At 41.9% G+C, this 27,802-nt stretch overlaps 1 protein-coding gene across 1 annotated transcript in view; it reads right to left on the bottom strand.

Moving 5' to 3' along the window:
• Positions 1–2,973: 2,973 nt before the first annotated feature.
• Positions 2,974–27,802, bottom strand: part of LOC126188714 (uncharacterized) — a 220,237-nt gene continuing 195,408 nt past the window's right edge. Inside the window, exons 6-9 of the mRNA XM_049930321.1 lie at positions 26,309–26,525; positions 6,695–6,809; positions 3,288–3,465; positions 2,974–3,025 (exon numbers count right to left, since the gene is read on the bottom strand). Of these exons, the coding sequence (XP_049786278.1) occupies positions 2,974–3,025; positions 3,288–3,465; positions 6,695–6,809; positions 26,309–26,525 (562 nt within the window). The remainder of the gene's footprint in view (positions 3,026–3,287; positions 3,466–6,694; positions 6,810–26,308; positions 26,526–27,802) is intronic.

Here is a 27,802-nt window from a genome sequence, read left to right as displayed (position 1 = left end):
GCCACGCTGAAACGACAGTTGACAATACTTTTACAGATAAATGATATGGAATTTTGGGCACAGTAGGCAGGCAGCGATGCCGTAAGACAACCGCTGCAATAACAACAGAATCTGTCCGGTTGCTACGCAACGAAACACTCACATAGCAAGAAGAGAGAAATAAGTATTCAACTTGTGGTGCTTGACTACTTTGTGTACCAGATTTAAAACTCGCTAAAAATCCGTGATTAGAAAAGTAGGTAATTCATTGTTGCACAGCAGGAAATTAGTTGAAATAAATCAACAACCTCCATAACACACAGACTTGGATGAGGCGAGATTAATAGGCTGAAAGAAGGAAAACACCAAATATTTCTTTTATTCGTTTTAATAGTTCTAATTTATCTAATATGTACAATATTTTACACATACGAGGCCTGGTAACACAATTATTATTTCTATTACATTTAGATCTCTCGTATACTCGTTCGCATTCATTCCATACAGTACTTTCTCACTCCAGTAGGAACTTACCATCAATACAGTAAATGCTGCATGATTTCAGTCTTTTTAATTTATGAAACATCAAGTGATTCACCTATTGTGTTTACATTTCTATCCCTAGCTACGTGTGAAACAGGACCATCATTGAACAGAAGAGCTACCCTAGAACTCTTGCCTGAAGCTCCCTAAACGCTATTTTTCAGATGTTTTTATAGCCTAAGTCGGTGCCAACATGAAAATACCCTGTATAATTTTGGTAGTTTTATTATTTCATGTGATCAGCTTAAATCAAGGTTTTTGTGCAGTACAAAAGTTCGTGAAGCACTTTAGCGAATTTAGTACAGTAATTCAGAGCGAAATTTGGTAATCGCCAAGCATTCGATACAGTGCACTGTTGTTTCAGTCGTCGATACAACAGCTGAAAATCTTCAAAAGTAAAACAGAGCGGAGTACCTTTGGACGCTGTACAATGCACATTTCCAGTTTTCCGCAAGAGTAGTAATGTTCACAGGGAAATATTACTAATTTTCCTGCTGAAAGGTCTTGTATTGAAAGGAGGAAAGCTTTTTCCATTGTAAACTTATTGTATAACTGAGAGCAGCAGGCATAAATTTATTTATTCATATAATATTTTAACATACACAAATACTCCATACGTCTCTGTGCAAGCAGCGAAACGTTTTCTGTATTGGAGTACACCACTCCATTTTTTTCGAAAGAGAATTCCACGGTAACGAATATTTTTATGGTCCTCAGGCAGACGAAAATGTTTTTGTTTAGCCTATACAAATTTAGAAATGTTTGTCTTTCGTAACTGTTTCTGAGTCTAATTCATTTCTTAGCGGAAAGGCACCTTGTAATTCGAAATCTGTCCAGTTTACTTGGCTTCTTGGCGATCTGTTTTTAATCAAAATTGCTCGAAGAAGTGACCTTACAAAAGAACTTCCTGCGATGAACAGTTCGTTTCTGCATGTGGAAACTGAGATTGACAGACTGTACCGAGGTAGGTTCATATGACGGGAACATTGTAGACTTGTGCGGCAGTCCTTATCCACACGGAGATAGGAGAGCCGTATAATTAAGTTCCTGAAAGCTGCTACATCCAACTAATGCCTCGTTCAGTTTTTATTCGAATGGAAGTTATATTATTCTGAAATAAGAGGTACGCCAAGATCGCTTGTAAATCTTTCTATAGATTACCGGTTTCGACAGATCTGTTCTGTCGTCGTCGGATCATGTAACACATTAACAGAAATTCATGATCTTTACAAACGTGCAAGTCACATAGTAATGTTGCTTCATTTTACAAGACAAGGAAGCACGGAACATAAGCACAATACGATGTATGTTTTACAATTGTGGTATTTTATTTATGTTCCTAGCTACCCATTATTCTAAAACTACCCCAACATCACTATGTGACTTGCAAGTTTGTAAAGAGCGTGAACTTTTGGTGATGTGTTACTAGATCAGATGATGGCAGCATAGATCTGTCGAAAATGATAATCAACAAAAAGATTTACAAGCGATCTTGACGTTCCTGATATTTCAGAATAATATAACAATTCAGATCGCCACCAGCAGTTGAAACAATATCTAACACATATCACGAAATTCATCCACAGAAATTCGATTGTGTAACCGGTTATTAAGTACAAGGAAAATTCGTTTTCAGGCAATAATATTGAAAAAGTTGCTTATTTCCGACTGAATTAATGGAGTATGAAGTCGAGCTGCTGTGTCCTGACTAGTTTCCACACAATGGCAAATCGATTATTGTTCTATGACGAACTAGTAGCGGTAATGAGGGGACAAGGTATTACAAATAATTTTTTTTAGGAATAATCCGACAAAGGCAATGTTGTCCAAGCTAGTTAAACACTTGGGTCGAATTCTGATCGAACATCCAAGCCACATATTATCCAAGTTTGTTAAATATGCCATCGTAATTTTCAGTATATAATATATTTGATGTGAACGGAAATTTATACAAGACTGACAAGATTTGAGTCACTAGGCATCTGTCCTCAAACTACTAAAACCTCCTTACAGGAGTAACTCGTCTAGTGTAAAGTAAGGGCAAAATGGGACATTTGCTTCTAATACATTTGACGAGTTACTCAGTATAATAAGGTTTCAATGATTTGACGATGATTGCCTGATCAGTCGAAATCTCTCATCCTTCTATAAATATGCGATCAAGACAAATTTTTCATCGGTTTCGAATCTTTTATTTTTGTTTATGGTGAATATCCATACTTATGTATGTAAATACGAATTCAGTTTTGTAGTTTATGTAGTTTATCTCACTGAAAGGGGAGAAGCAGAGAGGGAAATAGAGGAGCAATAAACGCACTAGGATTCGATTTTGAGGGATTCGTGGTCCGTCCACAAGGCGAGTCACTATTGTACAAGATCTTTGGTGTGTAGAGCAAACTGGTCCCACCGGGCCAGAGACTGCTTCGCCGCACTTCCAGCGAAAGGGCCGCTCTAGGACGGCACAGTGGAGCCTTCACCAGGAGGGCGGTAGGTCTCTGTTGCGCTGCCGCCGGCCCGCAGTGGCTAGGTGCGCCGCGTGCGGCAGCTGTCGGCGGCGGTCGGAGGGCCTCCTGTGGGTGGCAAAGGCGGCGGGCTGCGGGGGCGGCGGCGACAGCGGCGGGCCCAGAGGCGGGCTGCGCGGCGCGGAGGCGGCGGCCGCCGCGTAGCTGGGCAGCGGCACGCACGCGTAGGCGGCGGGGGCTGCGGGCGGCCAGCCGGCGTCTCGCTGCGGCGGCGGCAGCGGCCTCCGTGGTAGCGTCCGGTACGGCGGAGGCGGCTCCCCCGGGGGTGGTGACCATGGCCGCGGGGGCGGCGGGGGAGGAGCGCCGCCAGGCCAGTGGCGGCACAGGTCGGGCGTGGGTGGCCTCGGCTCGCCACTAAGACCTGCCACCCTCTCGTCGGCCAAGCAGGGCGGCTCTCCGTAGCTGGGCCCACCACTCAGGCCTGCACAACAACATAGTATATGTTACCTCCCGACAGAACACAACTCCTGTGCTATTTACACAGTGCGCAACAGAATTATGGGATTACTTTTTCGACACCCTGTAAGTGTCTTCCACTGTGATGAAAGTTTTGCTCCAAGGCACCTCTGTAATAGAGCAAAAGCGTGACGCCCTGAAACATCACCCCCGGGTTTGACGATCCTTCGAAAAGGTCAAGGCATGCGAAAAAAACTAGTTATGTGCGAGCAGGATTAGTGCACTCAGGATTCGTACAAACTGAATTACGTACAGGGTGTATCAAAAAGAATCATCCGATATTTTAAAAAATCATAACTATTATGTTATTTGAGATATGTGCTTGACCAATGTACTGTCAGAAAACTGTCGAGTTTTGCTCGGTTCCCGCTAGGCAGCAGCAGTTAGCGCCCACTTCTGTTCTAATAAAAATACCGTCGGGACAATAGAAAGCGTTCTGTGATGTACGTTTTGCGCAGTGAAGGTTAGTAATAATTCTTCAACACGACTTTCGTACTAGGTATGGAGTGGATCCCCCTACAGGACAGTGCATTAGAAGATGGCATGAGCAATTCCGAGAAAAAGGTTGTTAGTATAAAGGCAAATCGCCGGGCGGCCCCCGAGTATCTGACACAGACGTCGCACGTATCCGCCATAGTTTCACAAGGAGTCCGCAGAAATCCGTCTTCCGACCGGGCCGGCCGCGGTGGTCTAGCGGTTCTAGGCGCTCAGAACGGAACCGCGCGACTGCTACGGTCGCAGGTTCGAATCCTGCCTCGGGCATGTATGTGTGTGATGTCCTTAGTTAGGATTAAGTAGTTCTAAGTTCTAGGGGACTGATGACCAGAGATGTAAAGTCCCATAGTGCTCAGAGCCATTTGAACCATTTTTTTCTTCCGACCGGCACGACAGCTCAACATTACCTCGATGTCCGCCTGGCGTGTGTTGCGTCGACGTTTGCACATGAAGCCACACAGAATCCAGCTACTGCAAGCTCTTCTTGAAGGTGGTAAATAACAACGTGTGGCCTTCTGTAATTGGCATGGTGGAGGATTACAGTTTTCTTCCACACTTAGTGTTCAGTGACGATGTAACATTCCATTTAAATGCAAAGGCGAACAGTTATAATGTGAGAATGTGGGTATGGAACAACAACATGAAGCTGTTCCACACGAGAGGGACTCTTCAAACTTTATTGTGCTTTGCGCATATTCACGAGTAAAAGTGAATGGACCTTTTTTTTTTTTTTTTTTTTTTTTTGCCAAGGACACTGTTACAGGAAGCACTTATCTCTATATGATTGAGAACTTTCCTTTCCCACGGTTGGAGACTGATTCGAACGATTTCATTTACAAGCAGCATGGGGCACCGACACACAGGCATCTGAAAGTGTGGGAAGTTTTAAATCAAAGAATTACTGAAAGATGGATCGGCTGCACTGGACCAAATGATTCCGCTTTACATTACTGGCCTCCAAGGTCACTGGACCTGACTGTATGTCATTATTTCTTGTGGAGGTTTATAAAAGACTCTGTTTGTATGCCTCCGTTATCGACAACAATGAATGAACTGAGACGCAGCATAACAGCAGCTGTGGAAGCTGTAACTCAAGACATGCTCGCTGCAGTGTGGGAACAATTTGAATACCGCATTGAGATATGCCGTGCATCTCTTGGGGGGCATACTGAACACCTATGAAAAGGTATGAAAAAGAAGAGAAAAAACGAGTTTCCCGTTCATCTAAAAATAAAATTCATTGTATATGTTCATTAGTTTCAGAAATATAGACGTCCCAAATCTGATGATTCTTTTTGATACACCCTATATACAGACCGTATAAACATTCAGGGAATCGGAGACTCTGACGATGTTTGCCTGTTATCGACATTGACAATGGCAAGATATCGGTCCCAGAAATTCGAAAGAGTAACGAGATTGCTTTAATTCGAAGTCTGAATTCGGATAACAAATCACAAAAAATTCGAAATTTACCCTTTACTTGTACTGTAATACCTATCTTCTCGCCAAATTTAATGATTCTCGGTCAACGGTATATACCCAGTAAATGTTGGTAAGTGAATCTCCGAATATCAAAGTGTGTGACATAAGCAATCATATCTTTTGATTGAATTGATTTTTACACCGCAAAGAGACCACAGACCTTAATATGTGACATAAATTTTACTTGTTCCCGAGAAAAATGGTCTGCAATAGTCGGACTGACAGAGAGACGGACAACAAAGCGATCCTGTAATGGATTCCTTTTTTACAGACGGAGGCACGGAACCCAGAAAGGCCGGAGCTTAGTTCATGTGATCCGTAAAGTGAGTTAATGTTACCGCAATTCTGCCCAACGTCACCGTCATAGCGTCGCGTAATGTGGAGGTTGACAGAGCCCTTCTTACACACATTTCACCCACTCTTTTACGCCTCTGTGATGGAGGCCGGAATCGTGACATCCAGCGTTGAAATCACGCTGTTTTCGTATGAGTGTCTGAGAAACACATTTTTTACACCCCGCCGCACAGAACGGACACGGTAAAGCCTCGGGTGTGGCATAAAGGGCGTCAACAAGACCACACCTTTCCTTGGGACGTTGACTGCAACACATTTCGCGTTAGAAAACGACAATTCGCATTGCAGTGAGCAAAACGACGGCATTCTTGACAACCTATGACACTGTTGACACCCTGCACACACGCAACCCCGTGACATTCCACAGGTTCAAGTTGCCTGCCTGCAGCCACCTGAACTACCTGACAGTTTGTCTATGCAAAAGTTATTTTTAAAATGATTGACTAACTTAGGTGGATGCCGCCGATAGTTTTGCGAGTTGAGGGGGGATAGCAGACGGACCCTTCGCCGTTTTCCGGTTTATTCACCCACCCATGCGTCAGTGTTGGTTCGCACCCCCCCCCCCCCCCCTCTGGTGACAGCGCACACGCAAAGAAGGACTAAAAAAAGCATAAGCACCCTTTGTACCTTGGATCACGTTCAAACATCGTCTTATGGTTTTGAACGGTACCTAGTGGCTACTTGCATTCAAGTGGCAGCTCAAATGGCCTCACTAGGCCAAGCGCAAGTGCGCCCGGTTCCAGTCCTCTGAAAAGGGAAAAATCAATAGCAGTCGCGGGAACCTAACCCGGGTCTTCCGTATGACAGTAAGACGCGCTGAACCTAATCTCAGAATAACTGAAAAGATTGTGACTACTTACCGTGACCAATTTCTTGGTAAACGTGACCGTAGCCATCGCGGGACAGGGAGCAGACGAACGAGTGTGGCTCCTCCTCTTCTCTTCTCAGTTTCGTCCTGCTTCCGGTTGCCTTCACCTGGAAAAAGAACAAAGAATGATAAAATAAAATGAAGCTAGTGGAACTGGAAAAACGTTTCAGCTGTATGAAGCTACTGTTGTGATTAATTCAGAGGATGAAATTCATCACATCCCTCTCTGAGTGAAGCCAGTGGTAATTAATCAGCGGAATACGTACTGATTAAGGGAACAGTGAATACAATGTTCTTCGATTTTTAAATTTTTTTCGGAGGTGCTTCTAAATCATATTTAGGGTGTATTACTTCGCCCACTCATTATGGGAGCTACATTAAATTATGCCGCTTATAACGCATCGTCAGTTCCCGTTCTACCACTGTGACACTGACTGATCATAATCTGACAACAGCTACTGAGACACAAGAATGGTTCCAGCGCTCCTATTAACGTGTAGCCTGACACTATCAGCGTGGAGACGGTGGTCTTCATGTGGTTTACGAAATAACGAAAAGTTAAGTAAAAAATTTTTAATGCCTAGACCATAATTACCGCTATCCTGAGAAGTAACAGATAATAACCTGGCTTGAAAATGGTAGTGATTTTAAACTACGTACTGTCACTGTCTTGGTATTTACAAATGCGTCATTGCATGACTACAGCTATTGATTCTTTTTGGTGTTTATTCATTTTTTTTTCTTTTTTACGTTTTGAAAGATATGAAGATGGTTAAGATAGCAACCGAAACTAGTTATCGTACTTCAATTGTAATAATAAAATTACGGTCTAAGCATTACTTTTAAATTTTTTTGTATTTAATGTGTCCTATTAACATTTGCGATAAGATAAGTATATGCCGAACTGGAATTCGAATCTACCTTTCTGCCTTTGTTGGACTGCGTCGGAAATTGAGAGAAAAAAAACAATATCCGTAACATCGGTTTGCTGCAGAATTCTAGAGCATATTCTGAGATTAAATACAATTAATTTCCAGAGAAAGAAAATTTCTTGTCCACGAATCAGTACAGCTTTAAGAAGCATCGCTCATATGAAACTCAGCTTTCTCCTTTCTCACACGATACACTGCGGGATGTGGAAAAAGGCCAACAAGCAGATTCCACATCTCTGGATTTCCGAAAAGCATTCGAGACGGCACCCCACAGCAGACTGTTAACGAAGGTACCTGCATACGGAATACCCCCCAGATAAGTGACTTGCATCAAAACTTCTTAAGTAATAGAATCGAGTATGTTGTCCTCGACGGCGAGTCTACATCGGAAACTGGGGTACCACCAGGACTGCCCCAGGGAAGTGTGATAGGACCGTTGCTATTTTATGTATACATAAATGATCTGGCAGATAGGGTGGGCAGCAATCTGCGGTTGTTCGCTGATCATGCTAACCGTGTACAGGACAGTGTCGAAGATAAGTGAATGCAGGTTGATACAATATGATCTACATAATTTCTAGTTGGTTTGATTAATGGCAGCTGCCTCTTAATGTAGAAAAATGTAAGTTAATGCGGAAGAATAGGAAAAACCAACCTGAAATGTTTGGTTACAGCATTAGTAGCGTCCTGCTTAACAAAGCCATGTCGTTGTAAAATCTGGGCGTAACGTTGCGAAGTGATATGAAATTGAACGAGCGTGTGAGGATTGTGGTAGGGATGGTACACAGTCTACTTCGGTTCACTGAGAGACTTTTAGGAAAGTGCAGTTCACCTGTAAAGGATACCGTAAGTATGACGCTAGTGCGACCTTGTCTCTAGCACTGCTCGAGTGCTGGGATTCGCACCAGGTCGGATTGAAAGAAGACATCGAAGCACTTCAGAGGCGAGCTGTTAAGTTTTGTTACCGGTAGGTTCGGCCATCACGCAAGTGTTACGAATATGCCTCGGGAGCTCACGTGGGAATCTCTGGAGGGAAGAAGACATTAATTTCGGAAAAACCATACTGATAAAGTTTAGAGAACCAGCAGTTGAAGCTGACTACAGAACATAACCTACTGCCGCCAACACACACTTCGTATAAGGGCCACGAAGATACGAGAAATTCTCGTTGATAGGGAGGCATTTAATAGTCGTTTTTCCGTCGCTCTATCTGCGAGCAGAGCAGGCAACGAAACAACTAGTTGTGCTAAAGGTACCCTCCGCCACGCACAGTACGGTGGCTTGCCGAGTATGTATACAGGGTGTTATAAAAAGGTACGGCCAAACTTTCAGGAAACATTCCTCACACACAAATAAAGAAAAGATGTTATGTCGACATGTGTCTGGAAACTTTAATTTCCATGTTAGAGCTCATTTTAGTTTCGTCAGTATGTACTGTACTTCCTCAATTCACCGCCAGTTGGCCCAATTGAAGGAAGGTAATGTTGACTTCGGTGCTTGTGTTGACATGCGACTCTTGCTCTACAGTACTAGCATCAAGCACATCAGTACGTAGCATCAACAGGTTAGTGTTCATCACAACGTGGTTTTGCAGTCAGTGCAATGTTTACAAATGCGCCGTTGGCAGATGCCCATTTGATGTCTGGATTAGCACGGGGCAAAAGCCATGGCGCGGTACGTTTGTATCGAGACAGATTTCCAGAACGAAGGTGTCCCGACAGGAAGACGTTCGAAGCAATTGATCTTACAGAGCACGGAACATTCCAGCCTATGACTCGCGACTGGGGAAGACCTAGAACGACGAGGACACCTGCAATGGACGAGGCAATTCTTCGTGCAGTTGACGATAACCCTAATGTCAGCGTCAGAGAAGTTGCTGCTGTACAAGGTAACGTTGACCAAGTCAATGTATGGAGAGTGCCACGGGAGAACCAGTTACTTCCGTACCATGTACAGCGTGTGCAGGCACTATCAGCAGCTGATTGGCCTCCGCGGGTACACTTCTGCGAATGGTTCATCCAACAATGCGTCAATCCTCATTTCAGTGCAAATGTTCTCTTTACGGATGAGGCTTCATTCCAACGTGATCAAATTGTAAATTTTCACAATCAACATGTGTGGGCTGACGAGAATCTGCAAGCAATTGTGCAATCACGTCATCAACACAGATTTTCTGTGAACGTTTGGGCAGGCATTGTTGGTCATGTCTTGATTTGTCCCCACCTACGCTCAATGGAGCACGTTATCATGATTTCATACGGGATACTCTACCTGTGCTGCTAGAACATGTGCCTTTACAAGTGCGACACAACATGTGGTTCATGCACGATGGAGCTCCTGCACATTTCAGTCTAAGTGTTCGTACGCTTCTCAACAACAGATTCGGTGACCGATGGATTGGTAGAGGCGGACCAATTCCATGGCCTCCACGCTCTCCTGACCTCAACCCTCTTGACTTTCATTTATGGGGGCATTTGAAAGCTCTTGTCTGCGCAACCCCAGTACCAAATATACAGACTCTTCGTGCTCGTATTGTGGACGGCTTTGATACAATACGCCTTTCTCCAGGGCTGCATCAGCGCGTCAGGGATTCCATGCGACAGAGGGTGGATGCATGTATCCTCGCTAATGGAGGACATTTTGATCATTTCCTGTAACAAAGTGTTTGAAGTCACGCTGGTACGTTCTGTTGCTGTGTGTTTCCATTCGATGATTAATGTGATTTGAAGAGAAGTAATAAAATGAGCTCTAACATGAAAAGTAAGCGTTTCCTGACATGTCCACATCACACATTTTCTTTCTTTGTGTTTGAGGAATGTTTCCTGAAAGTTTGGCCGTACCACCCTATATACGAGGGCTGATCGGAAAGTATGGTCCGATCGGTCACTACGTGGAAGTCCCTGGGAAAATCGAAAATGATTTATTTGCAACAGTTAGCTACACCTTCCAGCGACTTCTGTACACTGTCGCCATTCCGACTAAGTTGTGTTGTACCACCTTCCCAATACCTTCGTCATAGAAGGCAGCCGCCTTTGCTTTCAGACAATTCTCTAAGCTGGTCTGCAGCTCATTCTATGTGCCAGATATCATATCCAGCGGATCAGAGGGAGCAGCACCAGGTCTGTATAGTGTACGATCAACGACTTCCGTTGCAGGAGTGTCTTCGTCGCACGTGCTGTTGCTGCCGAGAATTCTCACGAAGAAGGAACTGCATGACTTTTACGTTATGTGGGCTGCATAAATTAGGCGAAATCTCTCGGCAGGCACGGATACTTCACGGAAGACACTATTTTCTGGGGCGTCTGTACGTGCTCACTGTGGGCTCAGAACTGAAATGAGCGACGTGACACGATCGGCGGATATACTAGAATAACTACCCAGTACATCTGTGCAAAGCTTCACCGGGATTCTTACGGTGGTTTCCATTTCGCCCCCGATCGAACCTTATTTTCCGAATAGTCCTCGTGAGTGTAGATGTAAACATAGAACAGTGAAAAACAAATTGGAATAGGGACCTTTGATTCATTCTGTGAAGTGCAAGTGTCTAAACAGAATATGGAAAAAAGGAAAGAAATGTATGAAAATTGCAATGTAGCATCCTAGTGACAGCTGTTAGAGACTATTTTTTTCTTCATATTACAAACAGTTTCGGTCTTTCAGACCATCTTTCGTTCCATAATGTTTTCCAAGAGTCAAATTTCCTTGAAATATCATATGGACAAGAACCTTACACTGATGGATTGTACGGAGCTTTTTTCACAGACTGACATCATCCTGACGACTTCTTAACACCTTAGTGCCGTTTCTGCACCTGAAGATTGGTCAAAAGATCGGTTGCAAAATAGTCAGTGAGAGCCAGCGTGTCTATTCATTACAGCGATTTCGTACTTTATTTATCACATGACGAACTCCACGCAGCTAAAGTTAAGGAGAAATGGAACGATATCCCTGTGTCGAACAGGTTTTAGAAACCGGAACCCTTTCCCATCCAAAAGTTTAACTTGTCACAAATGCTATTAACATACAGGATGACTTTTTGTAAGCCTCAATGGACAAGCCACCTAAAATCCACATAGATGCTGTGGAGGCCCGGTTCACTTCCGTATCTCTCTGGCTGACGTTTACCATGTGGCGCTGTACGAGATATGCTGTGCAACACTTGGTTATTAATCACCAGACGTAAGCCAGCACGCAAAATAAAGTCATACAACCGGAGGCATGCCTTTCCTTTATGGCATCGTACAGAACACGTAGCATATTGAATGTTAAATCCCCAGGACTGCATCCCGCCATCAAATAGCTATCAGTTTGCCGCTTAGTACTTTTTCCTCTTCCACCATACGATGCGCTATCCCCAAAACGGACGACTGCGTGCATAATCAGTTTAAATCACGGCAGCGCCATCGACACAGGCCACTGAAAAATCCAGCGGCACCGTTCGGTCGACAGTCGCGAAAAACACATTCACACACACACACACACACACACACAGGTATTCCTACAAAAAAAAGTTAATCCAGAAAGTGGCGGAATACATCAAAAGCCTCGTAAACATGCCGCTCTGCGCACACGGTGCGAGGAGAACCTGTTCGGCATTCGCATGGTTAAACTTATGGTACGTGTAATTCATGGGTTATTAATTCCACTATTAAATCTGGCAACCAAATAACACGGCGTCCAGCGGGCAGTCGAAAACCCCGGCCGCTTTCATGCGAGCGCTTACGCCGTTTTTTTTCGGCGGGGCTTGGCGATCCCCGCTTGGTGATGGAAGGAGCGTTCGGCGTGCGTCATTTAAGCGATGATACCGGATGCTGCTTTCCCATGGTTTATGGAACACAATCAAATTAACAGTTATTTATGGACTAAATATGCTAATGTAATATTCGCTAAGAGCAAATTTACAGCTCGGAAATTATTCACGAAACTAATTCGGTGGGCGCGTTCCACAGCGCCATTCAGGCAAGGCTGCTTTATTTTAACGATGGCCGTGCAAACGACAACACGTGAAATATGATTAACGTAATACCGTAAACAAACAGGAGCGTACGTGAAAGTGGCGGTAAATGGTGCCAAAACTGAGTGCACGTTACCAATTTTTAATTTTTTTTCTCCGTCCTTGCCTATAAACATCCACAGAATTTACTAAACGTTTTAGTAACAGCACCGAAATATTGCGCAGCTGGGGAACATAACACCAAAGACATTACCTGCATTCATTGGTTACCGTAAATTTAGAAAAATTATGTGATCGGAAAAATAGAGCCGAGAGTAAAACGACTGAAATGTTGATCCGTGATAAATCCTTGGCCCTCCACGATTTCGACCTTGGTTATAAATTACCAATACAGCAGAACGTTTGTGTTAACCAGTAACGTGACGGATGATCTACGTACACAATGTGACGGCGTCAAAGAAGTTTTGAATGTTAAAGCCTGATACATAAGTTGAACGGACACTGTGCACGCACAAGAGTAATGAAGGAGATTTGTATCGATCATGGGTGGCAGAAATATTCATTCGATATACAAGGTGAGTCACAACTATTGCTACCAAGAATAACTCCGACTGTATGATAGGAGCTGGAAAGTCTATGGGACAAAAGAAGTTTTGTACAACAGGGGCCATAATATGACTTGGCTTTCTTTGCCAGGTGGGGTCGCTTCAGAGGTATGAAGGTCAACTTCGTTTTTTTTAAATGGGATGCTATGGTTTGGTCCTTATTTTGTGATAGCGGCTATCGAAACGAATTCAATGATGTGCAACAGTAAGGACTTTGAAGGTCAACAAAGGTCACAAAGGCGTCATGAACGTGCATTTACAGAAGGTGTTCGAAGTGATGACCATTGGTATCAATGCTGAGCTGCAATCTTCTTATCATTGAATGAGTGGTATTCCTTGTCACATCGGCACTTATTTAAGGACATGTTCTGACAATTCTCTCTCGCATTCTTCACGTGGACATTTTTTTATAAACAATGTCTTTTACGAATAGTCACAAGAAAAAATCAAGAGGCGTAAAGTCTGGCGAACGAGCCAGCCAGGGCACATCTCCTCCGCGTCCATTCCAACGATTTGGGAATTGTCTCGGCAACTCATTTCTAGCCATCAGCGAAAAATTTGCCGGAAACCCATCCTGTTGATACCACATTCTGTTCCTTGTTCCTAAAGGTATTTCTTCCAATAACAGACCTAATATGTCTTGCAGGAACGTTGTGTACTTCCTACCATTAAGATTTCGTTCGATGAAATAGGGAGCTATAATTCAGTCCTCCAGAACCTCACACCATACATTCACCGATCACGGTTTTTGGTGTTCAACTTCCCGCCACCATCTTGGATTTTCAGTTGCCCAATAATGCATGTTTTGCAAAGTAACATTCAATGGTTCGTGAGTGTGGCCTCGTCAGTAAATAAAATTAAATTAACAAATGGTCATCCCTCTGAATCTGAAGTTGAGGCCATCGGCAGAATTCAATGCGACACTTTCCTTTGCCGGATATGTTTCCGATGCGATAAAGATCCAGTTGTTCTCAGTTTATCATACAAATATTTAAATGTGCGACGTGTAGGGTGAGTACGTTGAGGATATCTTTCAGCTTATAAGTCTCTAGCTCTCACTGAATTTCGTTGGCATTCTCTGTAAATAAAAATCATATCATATTCTTCGAAAGAATACATCAGATACATTCGCTTGATTCGGCGATACTAGTCTTACCGTTCCTATTAGTGTTGTATTGCGAAACCGTCGAAAGGTGTTCACGTGTCAATTGCACGTTAGATGGATACGCCCTACTGGGCGAATATTTACCGTTTGCACGGTATATGAGAGGGAATTATGAGCGCATTTGCTTCGATAAGTGCCGAAGTGATAAGGACTACCACTCAATCTATGATACGAAAATAGAATCATCGCATTGATACCAATGGTCATCACTTCGAACACCTTCTGTAAATGAATACTGATGCCACCTTTGTGACCTTCGTTGACCTTCAAAGACCTTACTGTTACAAATCATTGGATTCGTCTCGATAGCCGCTATTAGAAAATGAGTACCAAACTATAGCATCTCATTCAAAAAAAGAAAGTTGACCTTCATCCTTCATATCTTTGAAGTGACCACACCCAGCAACAAAAACCAATGTCATATTAAGGCCCCCGTTGTCCAATGCAACCATGCAAAATTTGTCCTACAAACTTTTCAGCTACTATCACACTTTGGGAGCTATTCTTGGTGGAAATAATTAGTGACTCATCGTCTATAAGATGGGTGCTGAATAAGTAATGCAATTTTTCTCTAAAAGTAGGTGGGTTTTATTCAGGTTTCCAATACACCATATGACTTCTCACTCTGTTGCCTACAAAACTCTATTTTCTACATAACCTTTATTCAATGCAACAGCCTTATACAAAACTTACTAGGAGGACCTGTGTGTCCACATGGCACCATTCTACTGACGAACGTCGTATCCAGCGTCCAGATGTGTCAATAACCTCTCCATTATCGACTTAATGCTTCTGAGTATTGCATCCTTCATCGGGCCAAACAGGTGGACTTCGGAAGGTGCGAAGTCTGGGCTGCAGAGTGGATGAGGAAAAGCAGTCCCCAAGTTTCTTGAGGTCCTCTCGTATGTGTCAGCATCACCAATAGCGACGTCCAGTTGAGCAGCAGAGTATCTGATTGTGATCCGGCGACTACCTCGAATAATGGGAGTACCCTCAGGTTCCAACACTGCGGGAGTCAATGTTGTGTGAGGCCGGCTGGCAAACGGGAGATCGGACAGGTTTGCGTGAACTTGTTGCAATGATGAGAGGCGCCTCGCCCAACGATTTACTGTGCTTTTGTTCACTGTCAGGTGTCTGCATACATTCTGCAAACACCTATGAATATTAAAGATGCTCTGCTTTTCCTCCGAAAGAAACTGATTGACAGCTCTCTGACTGAAACACACCTCCTTTACAGACACCATTTTGAAGGCTAAGTATAGCACCGTCACCTATCGGAATTTCATTATAGCAGCTGGAGCGGAATTACCACACGATGTCCCACGCCGCCGCGGTGGTCTAGCGGTTATGGCGCTGCAGTCCGGAACCGCGGGACTGCTACGGCCGCAGGTTCGAATCCTGCGTCGGGCATGGGTGTGTATGATGTCCTTAGGTTAGTTAGGTTTAAGTAGTTCTAAGTTCTAGGAGACTTATGACCTAAGATGTTGAGTCCCATAGTGCTCAGAGCCATTTGAACCATTTGAACCACGATGTCCCACAACAAACTCCGCCTTTCTTTTTCAATCGTGTGTTTTTTACTACTAGAGCGTCCTGAAAAGTGATGTCTCCGTATATTTCTGTGAAAATTCTTAAATCTTACTAAACAGAACAAGAGTTATTAACAATCTACATCTTTATCCTCTATGTCTACATATTTGCTTTTGGCTCAAAGTTGCAGCGTGTAATATTTCGGTGTGTAACTTAACAATATCGGTGCGTGAGGGACAGCGTCCTGCAATCGAGTTTCCAATTGGAAGAGTTCTTTCACACATAGTACACCCTGTCCTTCAACATGACAACGCCAGACCCCACACGGACGCTATGATGGCTGCAACATCTGACGCCTTGGGTTCTCTGTCATCCATCATCCCCGATACAGTTCCGACTTGGCTCCATCCGATTTTCATCAGTTTCCAGAACATAAAGAAACACTTCGACGACTTCACTTTGGTACTGGTGAAGCGGTAGAAGCAGAGGTGAGATTGTGGTTCCGCCAACAAACACAAACATTCTACATTGACTGTATCAGAAAACTGATATCTCGTTGAGAGAAATGTGTTCGTCGCCAGGGTATGTTGAGAAATAAATATGTAGACGTGAAGAATAAGACGGAGAATGTTAATAAGGTTTTAAAATTATAAACAGCCGACCGGTTGCAATGGATAGAGAAATCTTTACCTAGGTTTCAACAAAATTAATTTTGTCTTCTTCAGAAGATTGCAATTTTACATTAGTATGGACTGATGTATCATCGTCATTTTTACAAATATCTGCATAGATCCATTTGTCCAAATTAAAATATAGCCCTGAAAATAGGGTTTGTCATGTAAATGTAAATTAGTACATGGATGTTGCAGAGCTCACAAGCGACTCAGGGCTATATTTTAATTTGGACAAATGGATCTATGCAGATATTTGTAAAAATGACGACGATACATCAGTCCATACTAATGTAAAATTGCAACCTTCTGAAGAAGACAAAATTAATTTTGTTGAAACCTAGGTAAAGATTTCTTTATCCATTTTATCCATTGCAACCGGTCGGCTGTTTATAATTTTATTACGTGGAACCGTTGCTGTTGTGCAGCTATGTTTAAAATACTTAATAAGGTTTGTTTTATTTTAAAAGAAGCTTTAGGAATTTTCACTCATAAAATTCGGAGGCAGTACTTTTCAGCACGGCCTCGTAGAATAGATTTTGAAATAAAACCAGAAACCCACCTTCGTCCACTAACCGTGATTTTTAATTCAAACGCGAAGTCTTTGTGTCCTGGAGGCTCATTTTCAGTTTCTTTAGTTTGCATCTGTCTTGAAAACTTGCCCTGCTTTCCAAAAAATGCCGTAAGCTGATCAACCACTGAGATATGAGCTGCCAGCGTGCAGCATAAACCGTGTATTAAAGTTAAAATCACGACTGGGGACTTGAGGAGATCTGTTTCTAACAAACTCACAACCCAACAAACAATTTACAGAATTAAGAATCACTTTTACACAATTCAGGCTAGAGATTCCCTTTTATATATCAGAGTCTGTCTTGTAATATGAAACGCTGGGAACTGAGAGCTTTCTATTACACCCACGTCTCATCTACATCTACATGGATACTCTGCAAATCACATTGAAGTGCCTGGCAGAGTGTTCGTCGAACCACCTTCACAATTCTCTATTATTCCAATCTCGTATAGCGCGCGGAAAGAATGAACACCTATATCTTTCCGTACGAGCTCTGATTTCCCTTATTTTATCGCGGTGATCGTTCCTCCCTATGTAGATCGGTGTCATCAAAATATTTTCGCATTCGGAGGAGAAAGTTGGTGAATGGATTTTCGTGAGAAGATTCCGTCGCAACGAAAAATCCCTTTCTTTTAGTGATTCCCAGCCCAAATCCTGTATCATTTCTGTGACACTCTCCCCTATATTTCGCGATAATACAAAACGTACTGTCTCTCTTTGTAACTTTTGCGACGTACTCCGTCAGTCCTTTCTGGTAAGGATCCCACACCGCGCAGCAGTATTCTAAAAGAGGACGGACAAGCGTAGTGTAGGCAGTCTCCTTAGTACGTCTGTTACAATTTCTAAGTGTCCTGCCAATAAAACGCAGCCTTTGGTTAGTTTTCCCCACAACATTTTCTGTGTGTTCTTTCCAGTTTAAGTTGTTCGTAATTTTAATACGTAGATATTTATTTGAATTTACGGCTTTTAGATTAGACTGATTTATCGTGTAACCGAAGTTTAACGAGTTTAAACTTTAGGCACTCATGTGGCTGACCTCACACTTTTCGTTAATTAGCGTCAACTGCCACTTTTCGCACCAGTCACATATTTTTTCTAAATCGTTTTGCAGTTTGTTTTCATCCTCTGATGACTTTATTAGTCGATAAACTACAGCGTCATCTGCAAAAAACCGAAGACGGCTGCTCAGATCGTCTCCCAAATCGTTTATATAGATAAGGAACAGCAAAGGGCCTATAACACTACCTTGGGGAAAGCCTGAAATCACTTCTGTTTTACTCGACAACTTTCCGTCAATTACTACGAACTATGACCCCTCTGACAGGAAATCGCAAATCCAGTCACATAACTGCGACGATATTCCATAAGCACGCAATTTCACTACGAGCAGCTTGTGTGGTACAGTATCAAAAGCCTTCTGTAAATCCAGGAATACGGAATCGATCTCAAATCCCTTGTCAAAAGCACTCAGCACCTCATGTGAATAAAGAGCTAGTTGTGTTTCATTGGAACGATGTTTTCTAAACCCACGTTGACTGTGTGTCAATAGATTGTTTCCTTCGAGGTAATTCATAATATTCGAACACAATATATGTTCTAAAATCCGGCTGCATATCGACGTTAACGATATGGGCCTGTAACTTAGTGGATTACTCCTAGTACTTTCTTGAATATTGGTGTGACCTGTGCAACTTTCCAGTCTTTGGGTGCGGATCTGCCTTTGGTATACGTGACACTGAAAAAAGCTGCGCAAAAAGCTGGGGATTGCCAACCAAACTCCTGCGTTGTAAAATAATGTTATATATTCTTCCGTCCCTCCTTACTATGTGGAAAAATTTAGGTGATTAAGTTTTTTGCACCACTGAACTCACCAAACTACGGACCAGCAGGCTAGAGTAGGTAGCTTCAAGTGAGTCTGCGAAGACGACCAAGACAGGTGGGTTGTCAACACTTGGAGGAAACAAAATAAACACTTCCACGAATAAAAAGGTCGTGCAGCGGAAAGACGTCCTTCAGACACGAGAGACGGAAAAAGCTGGGCGGTGACGTGTTGATGAGAACCGAAGAGCAGAGAGGCAGGGAGGAAGTAGCTGTATCAACGGCGTGGGTGGCGGACGTTTATCTGCTGTCACCGCTTCCTTCCGCCAGTACGACCTGGCCGTGAAGACAACACTTCGAACAAATTTGAGGTAGTGATCTTTCTCTCTCTCTCTCTCTCTCTCTCTCTCTCTCTCTCTCTCTCACACACACACACACACACACACACACACAAACACACGAACACAGAAGTAAAGACGTGGTACCGCTAACAGAAAGGTATGTTTCTCTTGACGGGACATCCACAACTGTTGATAATCACCGTCAATGAATCAATGATAAGATCCGCTACAGTTGTAAAGTTTTTTTTATTTCCTAAAAGGACAGCAAACGCACTTTCGGGATCTTTGTCTCGTCTTCAGGTCCATATAAAGTGTGAGACCCCCGTTTTCGACTTTGATGAATTCACATTTTATATACATCTGAAGATGGGACACAGGTCCCGCAACTGGGCTGTGCTTTCCTTTTAGGAAGCAAAAACCTTTAGAACTGTAGGGGATCTCAAGAGTGTTGACAGAGGTATATACCTACACATAATCAAAAACATAATAATGTCCGAAAACACAAAACTACTACTTGCTCGGTCTCACCATTTGATGGTAAATTCCATATATAACAGGAAATATCTTGACTGGTTGGTTCACTTACCCATCAAAGCCCAGCCCAATCCGCTAAGGATAAAAACTATAAATTTGCAGAAGAAATTGATCTTACACCGTAGGCATCATTTAACAAGAGATTTTTCTAAATTTTGCCCCCTAAGGGGACAAAATGTGGGATCAGAAGTTTTTCTAAATTCGCTAGAAATGGAATTTTAAGCTAGAATGACGAAAACTGGTCTGTTTCTTGGTCTGAAATTAAAGAAATTGATGTTTCTGCATTTTATGGAACTTCAACTCCTAAGGGAGTGAAATAGCGGTTGACATTTTTTTTTAAATAACTCGTTATAGAATAACTACTCAAATATTTTTAAATCTACATCTATGAAAGTTACCATTTTATTTCTCGGTTGAAATGAAAAGGGTGTTTCAGTGTTTTTGAAAATTTGACACCTAATGGGCTGAAACAAAGAATAAAAAGTTCTATGAAACTGTTTCATTATGAAAGCATTTTTAAAGCGAAGTATATAAAATTTCGTTTATGTCTTCCCAGTTGCAAATAAGAAAATATTTGGTTCAGTGATTTTGGAAATTCAGACCCTAAGGAGGTGAAATAAGGGATGAAGAGTCTTACATTTAACTATGAAAGCAGAATATCATTGTAATCAAGATTAGTTTCGGAAAAGAATACGCTTCTAGGAGTTATTAATTACCTTGATAAGTTTAGAAGTTGCTGCAATTATTGAACCAAGTCAAAGAAATATAGTAAACAGTCACCACGACAAATTAGCTTTGTCAGAACTGCATTTTTTCAAGAGCTTTAATATATGTTTATACATTTACTTTTATTGTAATTACTATGCAAGCTAATAATTAATGATGACAAAATAGATTCCACATTTAAATGCAGTTCGATCTACCGGAATCCCCTTTTGACATGAGAGGACGCAGTACCAGCTTTAAGACTGGTGCCAGTAACTACAGAACCACTTATCTGATCTGTCTTTTTCTTTTCTTAATTCTATATCTGGAATGAAATTAAACCCTTTGGAACACTTTAATAGTGCAGGGACTTAAAGCCATGTAAAGAGTGGCAAACTCATTCATAGTGCTTAGATTTACACATAGCAATTGGCATAAAATATATAAATTAGATATAAGGAAAACAAAACAGTCTTTGCAGGCCATATAGTATACGTGAGTGAGGCACTAAGTGCTGAATTAGGTTTAGTATATACACAATCTGCCAAAGAGGCAAAGACGGCGTAGCTTACATTTCTTTCACCCTAGATGCGGAATTTTCCAAAACGCCTCATCCATATCCCTTGTCTGCACGTATTTCTATCCCTAGTACATAGAATCTCAACAGGTTATGGTGGCCAATGAGCAGTGGCCAATTTTCGTCCAAAGCGCTGGGCGAGTTCGTTCGTTTGTTTGGAAGGGGAGGCCGACAGTGGCCTTTTGGCCAGTCTTCGATGACATAATCAAGTGACACGCTCTGCAGTCTTTCTCAAACTATTTTACAGAAATTACTGAGTAAAAAAAACCTTTTTTGTGTAACTTGTAGCTTTATATGTGAAGTCTATTATGATAGGCCCATCATTTCCTTAATGGTAATAGTTATTGTGATATTTTTGTGGAAGTAAGGAACTGCGAGAAATTCGAAACAGTTTGCAATGAAAGTAGAGGTCGCTATGATTTTTGAGTTGATGAATATTACAAAACATGTTTCTGTGTATGAAATTTAGCTAACATATTTAATGTTTCTTTAGACTTGGGTGGAGGTCTCTATCTGTCATAAGTGTCAATAAAACTGATCTGACGTATGACACTCTTTTGCGATCGCGTCCCGCCGGCGATAAAGCCAGAATGAAATATCCACATCATCTCTCATATTTTATAAACGATTTCATGTATCGAAATGAGATTTAGGCAGATGACAGCACACAAGGAGGAGTATGGTTTCCATGCAAAACTTAATCATCAACCGTATTAGTCAGACTACTTCGATGGAAAAGTGCAATTTTCAGGGGTCGTGGATAGCTGGTGAAACGAGGAATGCTGCAGGTCTCCGAAGAACGTAATTGAGGACATTAAACGTTTACTTTGTACTGAGAATGTGCTTTTTTATAAGGTAGTGACGTTAGTTTTCTTCTGTTCCTCGCTTAATAAGCTTAACAAACCACAGATTCAGAATTCTCTCGCAATTGTGTCTGTGCAATATGTTAGCGAGATGTGATTTTGTAATCTTCGCTCCGTTTTGGCAAAAGAAGCAAATTTTAACAGGGCAACAAGAGAAATTTGTAGATTTTGCTCAAAATTCGCCACTTCTGACACTTCTCTGAAAGTAACAATTGATTGACAAGCCAGCTGAAAATAATTCCCTGCTTTTTCGGCAGAATTCTTTTTAGATGCTAACCAAAACAGAGGTGACATCTTTTAGAACAGTCATCATGGAACTGTGGGCACGGACGGTCCCGCTTAATATTTACAAAAAAATTGTGTGTTGGCTTCAGTTTAGAACGGCACTTCCCCTCCAGTGCTCGGCATTTCACCAACAGCGTCTGCCCACAGCCCCCACCAATGCCCCTTGCCCCAGGCGTGTACTGGCGTTTGCCCATCTAAAGGGAACGTTATTCTGCATGGACTGTGCCTTGACGCACCGTGCTAGGCATCCGCTTCATATGATGCAGAGTGTTTCTCAACTCTTAAGATATCAAATGCGTATTTAGTGTTTTGACGGCATATACGAATGACCAAAGTAACTCGAGTATCAGGACGTGTGCCACCCACATGCCGGTCAAAAAATTCTATCATTTCTCCTTACCGATTGTGGGGTATGAAGGAGGAGGTGGAGGGTGAAGAGGAGGAGAGAGTCATTATTAAGCGCCCTGACATCATTGAGTATGGGTTTGGGATTCTAATAATGAAAGCCACGGCAGCACTCATTCGACGACAGAGGTGATAAATGAAATTGTGCTTCTGACAACGGCTTCTGAGCCGCACTAAGGCTATCATTTCGCTGTCATTACTTTGAACATCTAATGGGAGGCTTGTTTTCATGGTTTTTCTTAATATAAACGCAAATATTGTGCTGGAGTCACTTCTTTTTCCTATGTAGTACAACAGGTAATATCGACATTATCAGAATGGATAGTCAGTACATGAGTCGTATCTTCTTCTTTCGTTTCACCCTCTTTGGGGTACGCTGGATCAATTATTTCTTTGTGCGTTGTTCTTTTCTTAGGGCCCAGTATTTCTTCATTCTTTCTGATCTTCTTCTCCTCTGTTCTTCCGAGATGAAGGATTTGGACTTTTGTGTGGATTTGTCTTGGAACCTTATGTTTTCATCTTTAGTAATTAATTTAGTAGTTCGATCAATAAGTGAATTTTCTGAAATATTTAATTCCACTAGGTCTTTCTCAGTTTCTTTAAAGCAGTTGGGCTTCGTGTTTCGGTTACGGAAGAAGTCAAAGATTTTTTTAGTTAATCTGTTGGAATTCATTCCGAGAAGATGACCATAAAAATTTATTCTCCTTTTTCGCATAGAATCTGAAAGTTTTTCAATTTTTTGTAGAGAGTTTCATTTTTGATGTATATAATCTTATTGACTTGAAATTTTGGCCCAATGATTTTTCTTAAAATTTTTCTTTCCTTTACCTCAAGTTTCTCCATTTGGCCTTTGAAATTCATGTTAAGTGTTTCTGCTGCATACAGTGCTTCTGGCTTAATCACTGTCTTTTAATGTGTAATTTTGGACCCCCATGAAAGGGATTTTTTGTTGTACGTATTTTTTGTTAGTTGGAAGGCCAATTCAAGTTTATTTTTTCTGGATTCCATTGCTTTGCTTTCGACAGCATTCCAACTAATCCATTCTCCGAGATATTTGAATTCTTTTACTATTTCAATCTTCTGTTCATGAACTTTGAGGTATTTACATGAGTGCTTGATGTTTGTCAATATCTTAGTTTTTTCAGAGGAGATGTGAAGACCAATTTTAGCTGCTTGTTTCTTTAGTTCAAGGAGTTGCTCCCGTGGTTCTTCCATTGTTTCAGCAAACAGGGCCATATCATCGGCAAAAGCAATGAAATTTACTTTAAGGTTCTTAAGGTTTACTTGCAACCCAGTCTTATACCACTCGTAATATTTGTGTTCCATTCCCTGACTACTTTCTCAAGCGCACAATTGAACAGCAACGGTGAGAGCCCATCGCCCTGTCGCACTCCCGTTTTTATTTCAAAGGGTTCCGATAGTTCGCCCATAAATTTAACTTTCGAAAATGTATTTGTAAGGGTCGCTTTTATAATATCAGTTGTTTTCTTATCCAAACCCATTTCTTCCAGGACTGGTAACAGAGATTCTCTATCAATCAAATCATATGCTTTTTTTAAATCAATGAAGGAGATTACGTATGTCTTTGCCTTTGATTTTTGGTGTGCCATAATGTTTTTGAGGTTTAGTATTTGTTCCGAACATGATCTACCCTTTCTAAAACCTCCCTGGTATTCCCCGATTTGCGGATCCAATTGCGGCTGTGCCCTGTTCAAAAGGACTTTAGAGTCGTATATTGAATGAAATCCATTTTATTGCTACATTCAAGGGGAACTTCAAATCATTTAGTAATTGCAAAAATTTAAGATTACAAAGAAGGTGAGTGTATATTAACAGAGGTATATGCGGTCATTTTTAATTTTTACACATAGTCCGACCAACCCCTGTTGTTACTAGAGTCGTTGAGAATTATGGTGTGATTTGCTGTTAATAGCAGACTGGGTACATTTATAGACGGGTTGTCCAATGTACTACTTCATCCTACAAATATCTCACGAAAAGCCCATCAAAGTAAAATTGGAGGGACCAGAACTAGCACGGAAGCTTACCAACAATCCCTCGTCCCTCGCACCATTCATGACTGGAACAGTAAAAGAGGGAAAATTATACTGGTACACAAAAGTATGTACTGTCACATGCTGCAACGTAGCTTGCGGAGTATACCTGGAGATGTAGAAATACAGAATAGACAGGGGGGATGATGATGTGTACAATATTTATTTTATTTGTTTATTTAACTTTATATGGTTAGGCAGATGACGCCCTTTCTAACACTGGACCGTTGTTTCAGATACACAGTACAGTTTTTACATCCTAGTCACGTAAGAAATAACAATTTTAATATAATAAATAGAATTAAGATGGTCTGTAGAGTGCATTCAGAGACAATATGAGTAAATAATAGCGACTATGAACTAATAAAGTTAATACTGGCAGCAATTTTAAATTCTTCTGCTGCCACTAACGATAATGATAATAATCATGACAGTGACAGATAGAAAAAGAGCTTATAGATGTACAAAATAGATGTTTCCTGATATACAGAGTCCTGGGGAATGAAATTTAAGAAGACTACACCAGCTAAGAATATCGATAAACGAGGAAGATCTGTTTGGAAAGAAGGCTGCACAGGGGTAAGGAGTGTGTACACTGACAAAGGTGGTCTTCATTGTCGCTTCAGTAAACAAGTCGTAGACAGCCGTCTGAAGCTGCAGAATTTAGATTCCTAATATAATGCGGAAAGTTATTACAGAGTCGGATTACTGATGCTGATAAGAGCTTCGAGAAAGTGGCAGAACGACGGAATGGGACAGAAAGGATTTTTCTGTGAAGGGAACGGATGCTTTTACCATGTTGTTCAGATAAGAGCGTTAAGATCGAGGAAAGATATGAGGGACAGCGTTCGTTGATAAGACAATAGAGAAGACAGGGGGTATGGAAATCTCTGCGCTTGTCAGCACGCAACTAGGATAGCTGTGCATATGTGATCGAAGAGTCGGGCACATACATAATGAACACAGGCAGTACCAAGCGCCGTGAGTTTTCCTAAGAAATAATAAACAGGATAATACCGCTATAATGAACAGTTGGAAGAAAAAGTGCTTTATAAGTGACTTTTTCAGGTCAAGAGGGAAGAGCTTTTTATATTTTTGTATCGCATGGAGAGATGCTAACATCTTCTTGCACACTGCAGTTACGTACTCAGTCCAATTTGGACTTTCGTCTACTGTTAGGACTCTCTGTTGAAGTAGAGAAGTTGATATTTGTACCGCTTAGGATTAAAGATGGTATTCGGTCTAAGGAGCCTAGAATGATCACTCAGTACCGCTTTGGTTTTGGGTGGTTTGAGCTATAATTCTCAACCCTGTGCCCATTATGACAATGCATACAGGTTGGTGTTGAAATCATCGATAGCAGTCTTCAGGTTGGTTGGTTTCGCAGTTAGATGCAATTGGAGGTCATCAGCGTACATGTAGTATTTGGAGCAGGACAAGTTGATGACGCTTCATTGACATGAGTACAGGACCTAATATCGCACGCCGGGGAACGCCTGATACATCGGTATCAGTGTAATTTGGACGGACAAGGCCTCCAAATCGTCAGAGTACTTGAACAGGTACTGTAACTGTAGAGGCCAATAGGTACTGTACCTGTAGAGGTTCGGCGTACTGGTGCAGCCTGGACGCCCGGTGGTCCCTGGTGTAGTGGTTGGAGGGGGCGCGGCGCAGGCGCATCTGGATGACGTCCTCGTAGGCTGCGCCGTCGGCGTCGAGCGCCTCGTCATCCAGGCCGACGCTGTCCTTGGGCCGAGGCCGCATCTGCTCCGGGACGCCCTCACGCGCGGCGCGGGCCTTCTTCCTCTTGTACCTGCAGGTCGAGACACGGGACTCAGCATCCACTGCACACTGCAGAGTACTTCTGTCGTTTGCAGTGATCGTGCCTTCTCATCCCACCACCTCTTATACGCTACGGTACACGTTACATCGATTCTGTGGCTAGTAGAAAATAAAGGGGGCAACAATCTTATTGATAAAAAAGAAGTAAATAGCTATTACATATCATTTGATTTCAAGAGATTTACTATCAACGACCCGAACTTAAATACATCATGAGTTTACCGCTGTGTTTTGTCTATGAGTGTATTAAGTGCTCGCTGTGCGTGCAGTCTGACAGCATGACATTTACCGCTGAGATAGACATATGCTTAAAAAAATTATTGTGAATATCGGACTGACATAATCACACTACTGCAGGATTGTGTCATTATCGCGAGTCTCTTTAACATATAGTCATAGAATTAATGTCACATATGTAAACGTTGCTGAGTATGTCGATGTAAGATATTCAGAGGCGTATGAGGACTTTATAGACAATGTCAAGACATTAGTCTCAAAAACTGTGAACAAAGCACTTTTACTATTATTACTTACATCTGGACTCTACTCGACTACGCCACGTACAACAAAAGACATTTTCACAGTTTTGTTTCACCTTTCCTTTGTGAGTGAATTACTTTCATTTTCTTAGAATGACCTCTTTTCCGCTCGTTGAATTAACTTTCCGTTGTTGTTGAATTTTTCCACAGAGCCTATGTCCACTCACGAATTTGCTGTCTGCAGTTTTTTTCCGTCAACTACATAAGTTGCCTTATTGCTGCTTCCTTTGGGCCTTCTTTTACTCCTCAAGACTATTTTATTTTTGTTTTAGTTATAGCTTTAGTGAGAATTTTCTAAAATTCCACAACCTGTCAATAGTTAATGTGGTTGCTTGCAACCCTTAACGTGCACACAAAATTTTAGCCTCTTTTTTCATATTTCATTAAATGTTGGCATACGTTTCAATTTCTTTGTTTTTCCTCAGTCTGTATATTCCTTCTTCAACACAGTTTGTACATAAAATTTTCCTGATTACATTTCGGTTGAATTTTCTCGTGCTGAAAAATGAGAAGGAGCGTTCTTTTTTACTTGTTAAAAACATTTCTATATCCAATATCCCACAAATACTTCATACTTCTTTATTTGCGACAGCCTTTGCTGTCATCTTCTGGTCCCTTTTCTTTTCTTACCAGAAGATGACAGCAAAGGTTGTCGACACCCGTTGTCGAAAAGTCGAAAATAAATAAGTATTTATGGAATCTCAGTTAG

Source organism: Schistocerca cancellata, chromosome 5 (genome assembly GCF_023864275.1).
Source record: "Schistocerca cancellata isolate TAMUIC-IGC-003103 chromosome 5, iqSchCanc2.1, whole genome shotgun sequence".
In the NCBI taxonomy this organism is placed as follows: Eukaryota; Metazoa; Arthropoda; class Insecta; order Orthoptera; family Acrididae; genus Schistocerca; species Schistocerca cancellata.
This window is presented reverse-complemented; position numbering and strand designations above follow the sequence as displayed.